At 43.1% G+C, this 12,450-nt stretch overlaps 1 protein-coding gene across 14 annotated transcripts in view; it reads right to left on the bottom strand.

Annotated features, from left to right (window-relative positions):
• The window catches only part of LOC108975652 (basement membrane-specific heparan sulfate proteoglycan core protein), a 146,287-nt gene that overhangs the window by 18,689 nt on the left and 115,148 nt on the right, over positions 1–12,450 (bottom strand). For 8 of the 14 annotated variants that reach the window (XM_018944307.1, XM_018944308.1, XM_018944310.1 and 5 more), the window contains 13 exons: positions 12,047–12,214; positions 11,353–11,622; positions 9,842–10,078; positions 8,726–8,800; positions 7,934–8,070; positions 7,768–7,861; positions 7,007–7,393; positions 5,147–6,942; positions 4,654–5,085; positions 3,504–4,581; positions 1,195–1,352; positions 946–1,126; positions 47–677 (listed from right to left, as the gene is read on the bottom strand). In XM_018944307.1, the coding sequence (XP_018799852.1) occupies positions 47–677; positions 946–1,126; positions 1,195–1,352; positions 3,504–4,581; positions 4,654–5,085; positions 5,147–6,942; positions 7,007–7,393; positions 7,768–7,861; positions 7,934–8,070; positions 8,726–8,800; positions 9,842–10,078; positions 11,353–11,622; positions 12,047–12,214 (5,644 nt within the window). Of the gene's footprint in view, positions 1–46; positions 678–945; positions 1,127–1,194; positions 1,353–2,935; positions 3,124–3,499; positions 4,582–4,653; positions 5,086–5,146; positions 6,943–7,006; positions 7,394–7,767; positions 7,862–7,933; positions 8,071–8,725; positions 8,801–9,841; positions 10,079–11,352; positions 11,623–12,046; positions 12,215–12,450 lie in introns of all 14 variants that reach the window. The other 6 variants (XM_018944309.1, XM_018944312.1, XM_018944319.1 and 3 more) reach the window with 3 other exon arrangements.

Raw genomic sequence — 12,450 nt, 5'->3', positions numbered from 1 at the left:
CACACTATTACAAGGAAACCTATCGACGTATTTCTATAACACTTACGTGCCCGGCAGGGGTCCTGGATAGGGTCCCGGTCGCGGTGCTGGGTAGCCACTGTCTTCTATCAATACCTGTGCGTCATTTGTGTAATTGCGTCGACCGCGCAAATCAATGCCGATGCAAGTGTAGAGACCGGAATCACGTGGCGAGGAGTCGCGTATTTCAATGGTGTTTCCGTTGATGATAACATTACGTTGACGATACAGTGGATAACCATCTTTGTTCCACTCATAGATGAGCGAGATAGAGGTAGTCGGTTGGCAGGTGAGTCGTACTGGCTGTCCCGATTCGCCGGTGTATGATGGCGGGTCGATGTAAATAAGTTCGCGTGGCGGTGGGGGTGCTACAGGTGGTGCAACACGCACATAAACCTGTGTATACTTCTCATCAATGCCGTTCTCGTTGGAGGCCCGACAGCGGTAGCGGCCTTCGTCAGATTTGCGTGGTGCTTCAAAGATGAGACGGGTATCTTCTGTGCGTGCTTCCAGAGACATTTGGCCTTCGACACGGGTCCACGTGACTGTTGGTGTTGGATGACCACTCACTTCGCAGTAGATTTCATTGCGTTGGTATTCTTCGAATGTGACCACTTGCGGCAGGTTGACGATCTGTGATGGCGTGCGTTGTGATTGCTCTACATTGTGCCGACATATTAGAAATTGTATAAAAAAGAACATAAGGTGAGTTGGGCAAGAGGTATGATTTTTTGAATATATGCATGTTAAGAGGTGTTGAGGTCGTAAACAATTGTATTACCGTAACGAGCCAACATTTCACTGGCATAGGCTGCAACCATTTTGTTTTTGCAAGAATTTTACGAAAATTTTGAAATATAAATATACACTTGAAATGGCAGTGAGTAGCGAATAACAAAACTAACGCTGCTTAGCGCTGGCACTTACCCGTTATGGTTATGGAAATTCGGTCTTCGAAAACGCGGTTCGTCTCGTTATTCACCGCACGGCAGACATACACACCGGAGTCGTGTATTTCTAAATTGTATAAGCGCAAAATGCCGCCATCTTCTTCGGCGCCGATCGGCAGACGATCGCCCAGCTTGGACCATGACACGAACACGGGAACCTGTGAAATCAAAGCCAATGTGTTAACGCACTTCAGTGGAATTAAGCAAAATATGGGTGGATACTTACGCCATTCCAAGCCATACGACCGGTGCAGCTCAAAGTTAGTGAGCCACCGATCGGTATGATGGTGATTTCAGGCGGTGCAATCGAGACGGTAATCTGTGTTTGGTAATCTGGCGGCGGTTGGGGCACTGGCCTCGGCGGTTCCGGTCGAGCGTAGCCATCTGTAGCGTGGAGCAAGTTTAAGGTTAACATTCATTTTGTATAAAAACAGAATATGGAACTACTTGAAACATATATAATTAAGTAGGCGCAGGCGAGTAAGTCTGACGACGAGCTCACCGACCCACTGGAACATAAATATTAGTGACATTTATTGTTGTTGGCTTGTTGGTTTCCAGCAAGAGACTAAATGAAAATCGCCAGCAACAATTTTGGTTGCCAGCAATCTGCTTTCGGTTCTTGTTGCCCCAACATACCGCTATGTAAAAAACATTGTAAGCGTTCTACGGTTAAACAAAGTAGCTATTTTAAAGAAATTCTAAAGCTCGAACAGTGGGAAAGTCTTTACGTGTATCTCGTTACAAGTTAAGCGTATCGAAGTACATTGGTGTGTGTGTGTGTATGAGTATATGGATAAGTAGCTGCTCAGTAGTGGTTAATACTTATGCTTAGTGTGGGTTTTCAACGCGGGTTGGCTTGGGTTGCTAGTAGAAGCTTTGTTGTACAGTTAAGAGTTATAAAGTCACTACTGGATTAGCTGGGAACGGGTATTATGATGACTATTTGTTCTTTTGCCTACGAACACTTGGATCTTATAACGGGGTAGAACTGCTTTCGACCTAAATGACCGCTTGAAATTCATAGAACACATAGAACACGTACTAAGGCGAGTCTAATATGCTATTAGATTTTTTGTACGTATACATGGTAAGTTATTTTCAAAGCTACCAAAAACACGCCACTAATTTAATCATCCACATATGAAGTGTTTAAGATCTGATACCGACTACTACTACACGATACTTGGTCGTCCATTGCAAAAATCGAGTCTAACAGTAGGAGGAAACATTTATAGACATAAAATACCAAATACTTGTATTGTAAGTACTGCATTTACGTATGTATGCGCGCATGTACAGGCTGGCCCACTTTGTGTGTTCTTTCAAGAGTTCAAAAAATTGCTGGTAAAAATGATCATCTTTTACGAAGCGCCGCAGGTCTATTAATTACGTTTCCGCTCAATACCTCCCTAATTCTTGAACGGATTGTCGAAGTCACGGCTCCGTGGAATCCAAAACGATTAATAAACTTGGCGCAAAAAAGTCTTACTCAGCCGTTCGTTGCCCGCGGATGACTTTAATTTTGACCAAACCGTTAACTTTTATTTCCACCGTTAAGCGAAATATTCAAAATCGTACCAAACTGCCAACGAGCGGTTTATGTGTTATCCAGTTGCGATATTACAATGCTTTTTAGAAAATATAATTTATGCGATCGTTTGTATTTGTAATGCCTTCCGAAGCATTTCTTTTCTCCGCGGAATCACGGTAAAATTGATAAATTTATACGAATCTTACCGAAAAGCGCACACTATATGGACCATCCTTCATGCCTACGGGTTTGTATAGTAGAAGTAGTAGAAATGGCAAAATCGTTTTCAACACAGTAGGAACTAACCCGAAAACACTATTTTTATTAAGGTAGTGATGTACTATTGCTTTGCCAAACATGAAAGTCAAGAGCCAAAGGCGCTACCAATATATTTCTAAGAGCAAACGTTTGTATGTAAAATGGTTGTGCGAACCTCGCCGATTGCAGTCGCTACGCAATCTCGTCACGTTCCCTACTTTTCGGTTACCCTTGTATAATTGCAGAGTTTCATTGCTTGCGAATGTCTCGTTGGGCATGAGGTCCACCTGATAGTCACTACAGCACGATTTGGGCTCGATCACTAAAGTGTCCGGTTTATCAATGAGCGTTGACTTATCATTGCTATCGGTTTTGTTGCTTTTAGCTTTACATTTTGCATAGGTATGGAGAAAAGGAAGAATATTTTGCTTAAAATGTACTGAACGCATGCTTCAATTCGTTAAAATTGCAAGTGTGTGTACTAAACACACCCTCATGCAATATATATGTATATGTTTATATAGAGGTATAGGCATATGCTTAGTTCGGATATGTACCAATCAACGTTTGTTTAAATGATCGTTTGTAAGTGGACCTGTGTGCGCAGTTGGTGCATCTGCTCTGAGGCACAGCTGAGTTTGGGTTAAATATTGGTTTGTATTATCATTGATCAATGCTCGCGATATTTGAGTACTTTATACAAGCTGTTGCTGTTTAACTCTTTCTAGGTACTCTTCACTTACCATCTATCTGACATTGCTGACCGGAGTAGCCGGGCTTGCATCTGCAGGTCACTTCGCTGTCTTGCAGATAGCAGGAGTCGGTGGTGTCTTCGCGGCAAGGGCAGGCGACGCAGCTGCCATAGTTGTCTTTGTAGTGCAGTGGTTCGCACTTCTCGCAGGAGGTGCCCGAGTAGCCAGCTGGGCAGGTGCAGACTTCCACTTCGATGGCTTGTTGAGCATCGGGTGTACGATGCTCGACGGCCGACTCGAGTATTACATCGCGTATGCTTGTGCGTGTGGTTGGTATCTTGGGTGTGGCGCGTATAAGAATGTGTTCCAAGTTGGATAGTACGCTCATGAAGTCCAAACGACCGGCATTTACAGAGCGGCCGAATTCTTTCCGTTGCCAATTTTCGTCTTCGTGTAAGCGTACACGGTATTCACTATTATCTTGCTCCTCACGTGGTCTAGACCAGACCAATTTCATGCCATTACCAATGAGTATAACATCACTGCCAGGTACACTGTTGCCGTAACTGTCTACATCCAGCCTATACGATAGATGTCCACCATATGAGTACAGCTGGTTGCCTAATACTGAGCCGCGTATGCTCCAGTACTTTTGTGTATACGAATTGTAGTTGTAGGTGAACATGTTTGTAGGTATGTCAAAGCTTAGATTCTCTTCATCAACTATGCTTCCTTCTTCGTCTGTAAGCAGCGGTTTGGAGAGGATGAAATCGACAGGTATAAGTTGGCGGTATAATACAGCAGAGCTGCACTTTGTGCTCTTGCCAGAACAATAGCACTCCTCACAGCCATCGGGATTGCGCTCGGATAGGCCATAAGTGCCCGGTCGACACTCACTACAATATGGCCCAACTGCATTGGGCTTGCAGGCGCAATAGTTGCCACTGCAGGAGGCAGTACCATCGCGGTTACAGTAGGCACATTCAATTGTTTGATTGCCCGGAGCCGGTGGTGGGTAGGGTTCATCATAATCGGGCGAGCAGTCGCTTGGTGTACCACCGGAAGCATTGCCAACGTAACCTGGAGCACAGCGATCGCAGAATTCACCACCGGTATTGTGTTCGCAGTTCTAAGATGAAAAAAAGAAGCATTTATTACATGTATGTATATTTCTTGTGTGTATGTAGAGTTGGTAACTTACGATACATGTGCCGGTCTCAGCGTCGCATTGGTCTGAGTGGCCATTACATTCGCACGGGATGCAAACTCCTAAGTAAAGACCTCCCTCGCTGAGGCGTTTATAACCAGGCGCACAACGCTCACAAGACAGTCCAATATAGCCAACTGGGCAGCGACATTCTTCCACTTCGTAGGCACGTGGTGTTCCGATATTATTCTGTGTAGCGATATCCAATGAAACTTGCGTCAGTTGGCCGTCTTTGGTGCTGGTGGTGTAGGTGGCCTTGATATAGATCGCATCAATTTTCGAAAGTGCCATCAACAAGTGTTCACGATTGACCACTTGACCATCCGGACGTTGCCAGGCGCTTTCAATGATCGGTACGGAGTACGAGCTGGGTTGGCTGGGGTTCACACCAGCTTTACGGTAGTGAATAATCGTTATATCTTCACCCTAAACAGAATAAAATACGTTATTTGGTTTTATAGCGGAGTTGTATTTAATTTTTACTTACGCTGATGACAACATCGGGTGCTGTGTTGCGGGACATAAGTCCACCTGGCAATGGGTTATAGCTGAGGTTATACGATAGTTTGCCACCATAGGCGGTAATCTTGTCACCAAGGAATGGTGCAGGTAGACTCCAATACAGTGGATCGGGGGACAACTGTTGGTTGAATGTCAGAGCGCTATTATATTGTTGGAAATTGACTTTAGATGGTTGTGCGGCTTTGTAGTCTCGAATCAACTCGAAACCATGAGGCGCGCCTGAACGTCCAAAGCTTGAAGATATCTGATCACGGTACCAGCTGCTGCTGGAACATTGCTTTGTCAGACCGCTGCAGAAGCATTCAATGCAACCGGTGTATGTGAAGCTGTTCAAATGGAAGGATTCGGGAGCACAGGTGTCACAACGTGGACCGACAACTAGCGGCTTGCATTCGCATGTACCGTTGGGATGCGGATAGTAAGTGCCCTCAGCGTTGCATGTGCTCTCTGGAATTGGATGACAACTGCCGCCAGGAATTAGTGGATTGCCTTGATAACCAGCAGCGCAGATCTCACAGCGTCGACCAGTATAACCCTCGTGACAGTTGCAAGTTACGTCGCCATCGGGACTCAATTGACAACCGCTGGCAAAATTGCTAGAACCGGTTTGTGGACATGGGCAAGAGCGACATGGTATGCCGCGAGCGGGATCGCCATAGGTACCCGGTTGGCAAGGCTCTGGTACGAAAGGTACGCAGCGACCCAACCAAGGACCATATTTCTCACGCACATAACCAGGAGCACACGTCTCGCAAGAGTCACCAATGTAGCCAGGTGGACAGACGCATTTCTCGACCAATGAAGCTGAGCCTAAGCCTTGATCATCAAGACTAGCAGAGTCCATAACAATGTTTGTAAGTTCAACCTCACGTTCTGTAGCATCAATGTAGCTCAAACGGATGAGAATGTTGTCCACATTAGCAAGTACCATCATGACCTCTCCACGTGTTGCACGACGTCCATCAGTCTTGTACCAATTACCAGAACTGAATTGTACAGAAATCTTGTTCTTCACATTCGGCTCTGGTTGATTGCGCACGCGTTGAGTGAGCGTAACACCGTTGCCAGTGATTATAACATCAGGTGCATTGTTGGAACGTCCATTGCCCATATAATTGACCTCATAGCGCAGATAGCCACCATAAGATTTCAACTGGTTGCCCATATACTCGTTAGGCAAAGCCAAGTAAGGCTGTTCACGACTGTTATATCCCACATCGGATACGCGGAACTGTATACCATGATGACGACTGAGGATATTGGGAACTGGTGCATCATTGATGATAATATCACCATACGGATTCAGTTCTACATTCTTGACCTTGTGTGAAGAAATTGATGGTTGAATGGCAAAATTGAAAAGATTTGCACTCTTGCAAGTCTTAGATATGCCAAAACAGAAGCAGTCGATACATTCATCGGGCCGGCGGGCGAGCATATTGAAAAAGCCGGCTGGACAGACATCTGCGGTTGTCGGAGGATTGACTGTTACTTGTGTATCAGGTGTAACGAAAACGCGGCCTTTCGGGTTGAGAATTTCGCACGAGTACGCGCCTTGGTCTTGTGATGCCATATTGGGGCAGTACAATGTAGCTGTGCCACCATAATTCTTCGTGACACATTTGTCAGGGACGTGACCCCAGTTCAAGCGCCAAACGATAAGTGGCACTGGTACGCCGGTGCCCACACAGGTAATATTTAAGGCCTCGCCTGATTCCAAACGAACATTTGGAGGCGGTGGACGGATTGCGGCAGGACCCACTGAAAGTTGTAGAGAAAAATGTCATAATAAAGTACAAGTGCTTATAAATTCAAATGGACTTACTGCAGCCGATTTCATCGCTACCATCCAAACAGTCATTTGTGTCGTCACACTGGAAGTTTTTGGGAATGCAATGACCGCTGCGACATTGGAATTCGTCGTAGCGACATGGTGCACCACTTGGCTCGGGATCGCAACTGTCCTCATCTGAATTATCGAAGCAGTCGTCCTCGCCGTCGCAGCGCCAGATGCGGTCAATACAGCGCGAGTTGCGGCACATAAACTGATTGGGCTGGCATTTAAGACCGTGACTGCAGCTCTCCTCATCGGAACCGTCCGCACAGTGTGGAGTACCGTCGCAAATTTGTGACTTATCGATACATTGGTTGTCACGGCAGGTGGCCTGGTAGGCGCGACAAGCTGTGGGTGGACGTTCGTTGTCGGGGTTCACTGTGGATCAAGTTAGGAAGACAATGTTAGATAAAATTTCCATAAAATACTAGTTTACGTGTGTGGAGTTATGTTTACCGGCGCATTTTTGGAACGTGAAGTCCAGTATTTAGATATTTGAGAGTTTATTTAAAAAATAAAACCGTAAGCAGATAAAAAGAGGGGTTTGTTTAGGGAAAACGATATACAAACATTGCAAAAAAATGTACCTAGACCGAAAAATTCTGCACCAATATGCGGCACTGTGCCGTATCTTATTTTGGGCGAGGATATGTGGTATTTGTTATCATTCCACGCTGCGTCCGGACGTTGATGAATGACATTTGGATTGGGTTTCTAAGCTTACTTAAACGTTTATAGAACCAGTTACTTACATTTCTCCACTGTAAGATGTACGGTCACTTGTTGTCCAGAGACATGACGGGGGTAGCCTGCAGCTTCGCAGATATATGGGCCGGAGTCTTCAACCTAAAGAAAAATTAGCGGTTAATACGAGGACAACGAGAAGTTAACAGTTGTGTAATTTATTTGGACACTTACGCGGATATTAGGGATTTCCAGACGACCATCGCCATTGTCTCGTGCGCCAATCGGTAGGGGACGGCCACCAGGGCGTGTCCATTTGACGCGTGCGCGCAGCGAACCTTCGTCACGACAACGGAAGATAACCTCGCGACCTTAACAGGGTGTTAAATATGGAATGATGTTAGTATAAACGATTTGATAGTAGAGTTCGTGGTGTGGGTGTCTATCATTCGGTGCGACTGTGTTTTATATGGTACAATGCGGGCACTTTTTTGGCTAGTTATACAAAGTCAAATTCATGGAGAACGTTGCAAGTGGTAGGGGGTAGGCATTTACAGATTTATAATATAATATATGTAAACTTAAGTGAGTGTGTATCATTGTATTTACAAGTCGAATACAAGAGTGCATTTGCATTTGGTTGCCATTTCGTGCGGTGGCCACTTGGACGGGGTCTCATACAGCAGAAGTACTCAATTAAGCATTAAAATAAAGCTGACTTACCCTCCTTAATATATCCTGTGTTTCATTGCAATATATATATTTTTTCATTTACAGATTTTAATTTCGAATTCGGGGAATAAAAGCGGAATATAGTATAAAAAGCAAGAATTATTCGAAAGCTAAGTACACGCAATATGGTTATTGCATCGAGGTAGTCGAGAGCGGGAAGATGCGCTCACTCAAAGTCACTTTTGACGTTTAAGCAGCCTTCGCGCTAACGACACTTCGACATTATAAAGGTATCTTTTATAAGAAAGTTAAACAAGTTATTTCGTTGGCATGAAAAATTGGCCGAATACTCACTTTCTTTGATAATCTGGCTCTCGGGGTATGTCTTCAAGTTCAATTCTGGATTTGAGGCCGGGAAATCTACAGCTTCTGTGGAAAAACAATGCTTGAGTTAGTCGTATACTTCATAAATAAGAATAAATTTCGTATTGAACCATTATGTGATGGTGTATGAGTTTAGTACAGAATATAAAGTGTGTGCAAAAAGTATTGGGTTTGTAAATGAGAGGTCGTGACTGGGTGCCGACATGACTTTGTTTAGGATGCGCTGTTCTGTGCTAGCATTCGTGTCCACAGCTATCTCTTGTTAACTCCTTTTACTTTAGCTGATCGTTAATTTTTTAAAATCTTAGTGTTGGTTATATTGGTTAGTCGAAAAAGTCTTTTCGAATCAAACTTCAACTTATTTTTTTTTTTAAGTTATTTATTCTCGGAGAATTTGTAGAGATTATATATTAGATGTGATTTCAACGAATATTTGGCCTGGGCATATTATTGCGGGGATATTTTGAAATCTTCTACTTAATATGGCCCTTAGAAATACACGCTTTTTGTGAGTTTCTAATGTTATTATACGGGTTCGTGTGGTCCAATCAAAACTAATAGTATAGAGGCTTCAATTTCACGGTATGTTTACACCGCCGTTATATTGCCTTGCCATTGTTAATGTTTTCTTAGCTTATCCTTCTACCATACATTATGCGCCTTTAAACGCCCGGCACCCTAAATTACTGTTTAACACAAAACTTACGCTCAATCTCATTTGAACTCGGGTTGCAGTCCAGCTCATCGCTAATATCGAGTGGACAATCGATCACGCCGTTACAGCGTAAGGCGTTACGTATGCACGGACCGTTCTCACAACGAAACATGAGCGGTCCGCACGCCTTGTTAGATCCTTCGTACTCCAGTTGCGGTTCGCGCAGATATTCTGTACACCAGTTTGTGTATGCAAACACGAAGCGATTACGTATGTATGTGTTTGGGTATGTATGTAGTTGTCGATAGATGAATATATGTGACATGACATTATGTGTAAATATGTAAAGTATTTGAAAATGTATTATGTACATGAATGAAGAAAGTGATAAAACATGTGGAAATACATAGAAAAGCATAAAGTGTACTCACTGCACGAAATCTCATCGGAGCTGTCCGCGCAATCGGTGTAGCCATCACAGCGCGCCGCCGCATTTATGCACTGTCCATTATTGCAGCGGAACTGCGAACCGGTACAGGGCACAACGTAGGCGGGCTCAGAGCAGTCCTCCTCGTCCGAACCGTCGCGGCAGTCCTGATAACCATTGCACTGAGCGTTGCTGGAAACACAGTCACCATTGCGACAACGGAACTGATTGGCAGCGCAACCTGGCCGAGAGTGAAGTGAAAAAGAAAGAAATTAGTTTGCGTTGTAGGTAGTTTGTGAGGCGGGAAAACGGATATATACTGGGTTTGCTGTAAGAGAGTTGCTACGTAACAGGGGTAACATAATTAAAATTCTTCAAATAAATAATATACTATATACAACGTGTTTACGGCTAACGGCTTAGCATGCGCTAGAACGGTTTCTGTGGATAAAAGCTTTTAAGGGGGAACATATGTATTATACAATTGCATGCGCTTAGACCTAAGTTATATGAGAGAGTTAAAAATAAGTTGCACTGAAATAAATTATGCTATGCTAGCTTAGACATAAAAAACATAATTAAAATGCTTAATTATAACTTTAATAATAATAAACTGCAACGAATAGGGTATACATCAGTGGAAATTTATCTAAAAATATTTAAAAAATGCAAGCAAAATAATTCGAAAGTAAAGCTTGTATTAACCAATGCAATTTTGCTCGTCGGAGAAATCTTTGCAATCGTAGTATCCGTCGCAACGTTGCGTCTCATTTATGCAGTACTGACGATCAAAGCAGAGAAACTCATTCTCCTTGCAGGTGGTGCCTTACAAAGGATTGAATAAATGTTTTTTTTTTTGTTGTTTTTTATAAAAGAGGTGAATAGATAGATTGAAAATATTTGCATGTTGTTGCGTGTTGTTGCAAGAAAGAAGCATAAGTAAATATTGTGCGACAACATCAGAGTCTAGAAAGGCTTCACAAGCTGAGCAACGCTTACATAGAGTCTAGAAAAGCTTCCCAAGACTTTTTAGCAAAGCTTCGTAAAATAATCGCAAGTAATTGATATCGGACAGGAAAATCTTTCTAAAAACTGCTGCCTCGCACAAAGCATATGCATAGTTACATAACCTTAAATATAAGAGTTCTTATGAAAAGGATGATGAGAGAACTTATTACAAAGTGCTTCTAATGACAAAAGCTGCGCACACAAAAGTGTTTAATGGTGGTTAATATAAATATATGACAGTGATGTGCCGCGCTATGAAAAGAATTTTGACTTTTGTGAGGCAAATGAAGTCGTGTTAAAAATCAGTAGAGCGTAACTCACTTCGACTTAATTTGCCTACATATAGATAGTTCAATGCTGATTTTCACATAGCCAATTTGTGTGCAATTTTACGGAAAACGAAGAAAAACTAGTTTATACTTTGTGCATACGAGAAAAATACAAGTGTGATCGTGAGATGTACCACTCGAGCTTAAACAGCAGCGCTCTGGAACAGTGTGCACTTACAATTTGCTTCATCGGCGCCATCGTCGCAGTCGCGTGAGCCATCGCAACGTTCACTCTCCGAGTAGCATTTGCCGTTCGGACAAGTGTGCATTGGGCATGGGTAGGTGGGCAATGGGCGTGGTCGTGTGGGCGGATATGGTGTACAGTTCAGCTCGTCGCTGCCGTCCGTGCATTCTCTAATGTTGTTGCAACGTATAGAATCCGGATGGCATTCGTCGTCGCAAAAATACTGCTCAGCAGTGCAGTCCTCCGGCGTGTGGCGCGTAGCAACTGCAGTCGTGTGAAGCGATCAAGAGCGTAGAAAGCGAAGTTGATGAATCGTGGCAATATGAGAGAAAGCATGTTTGCCGACATGCATGAGTATATGCAATTACGCAGCGAGAGAGAGGGAAAGAGAGAGAGAGAGAGAGAAATGCAAAATGATATGTATTATTGGTTAATATGGTTTGGATGGCACAGCTGTAAGTGGAACGGTTTTCATTAATGCTTGTAGGTGGCAAAACTTTGAGTTGTTTACATAAATTCACATAAAAACATATTAAGGCGAAATATAATATAGACTTAAACATAAACAATTAATAAATTTTTAGACATATAATGTTCAAAGGCCGTTGGCATTCAAAATTTTCTGATTCAGCTTGAAATTTTGACTATTCTATTTGTTTTTTTCTTTTTTTTTTGTTTGGTCTGTTACCATTTTTGCTGCATTGCCTGGGTGCCTCGTCAGATCCGTCAGGGCAGTCGGCGTGCCCGTCGCACAGGTAATCTTTGTTTATACACTGGTAGTTGCCGCACTGCCACTGGTAGGCGTGGCAGGTCTTATTCGACACTAACTCTATTACATCCTTGTCACGTTCGGTGCCTATCCACAGTTTTATGTGTTTGTTGTTGGCGAAGTCGATTAACATTTATAATGAGTTTAATATGATTTTGTTATTGTTTTTGTATGATATTTAGTTTCCAGCACAGAAACAAGAATTACACGATGAAACAGTTGAAACGACAAAAAAACATTGTAAATGGACACAAGAAAGGTTATGTGATGCGCGAAGTTGTTATGAAATTAAACAAAAAAATTTAAAAAAAAAAATATATATA

The sequence above is a fragment of the Bactrocera latifrons genome, unplaced genomic scaffold (genome assembly GCF_001853355.1).
Source record: "Bactrocera latifrons isolate USDA-ARS-PBARC rearing strain unplaced genomic scaffold, ASM185335v1 scaffold_68, whole genome shotgun sequence".
Taxonomy (NCBI): domain Eukaryota; kingdom Metazoa; phylum Arthropoda; class Insecta; order Diptera; family Tephritidae; genus Bactrocera; species Bactrocera latifrons.
The sequence above is the reverse complement of the archived record's forward strand: the minus strand, read 5'-3'. Positions and strand labels throughout refer to the sequence as shown.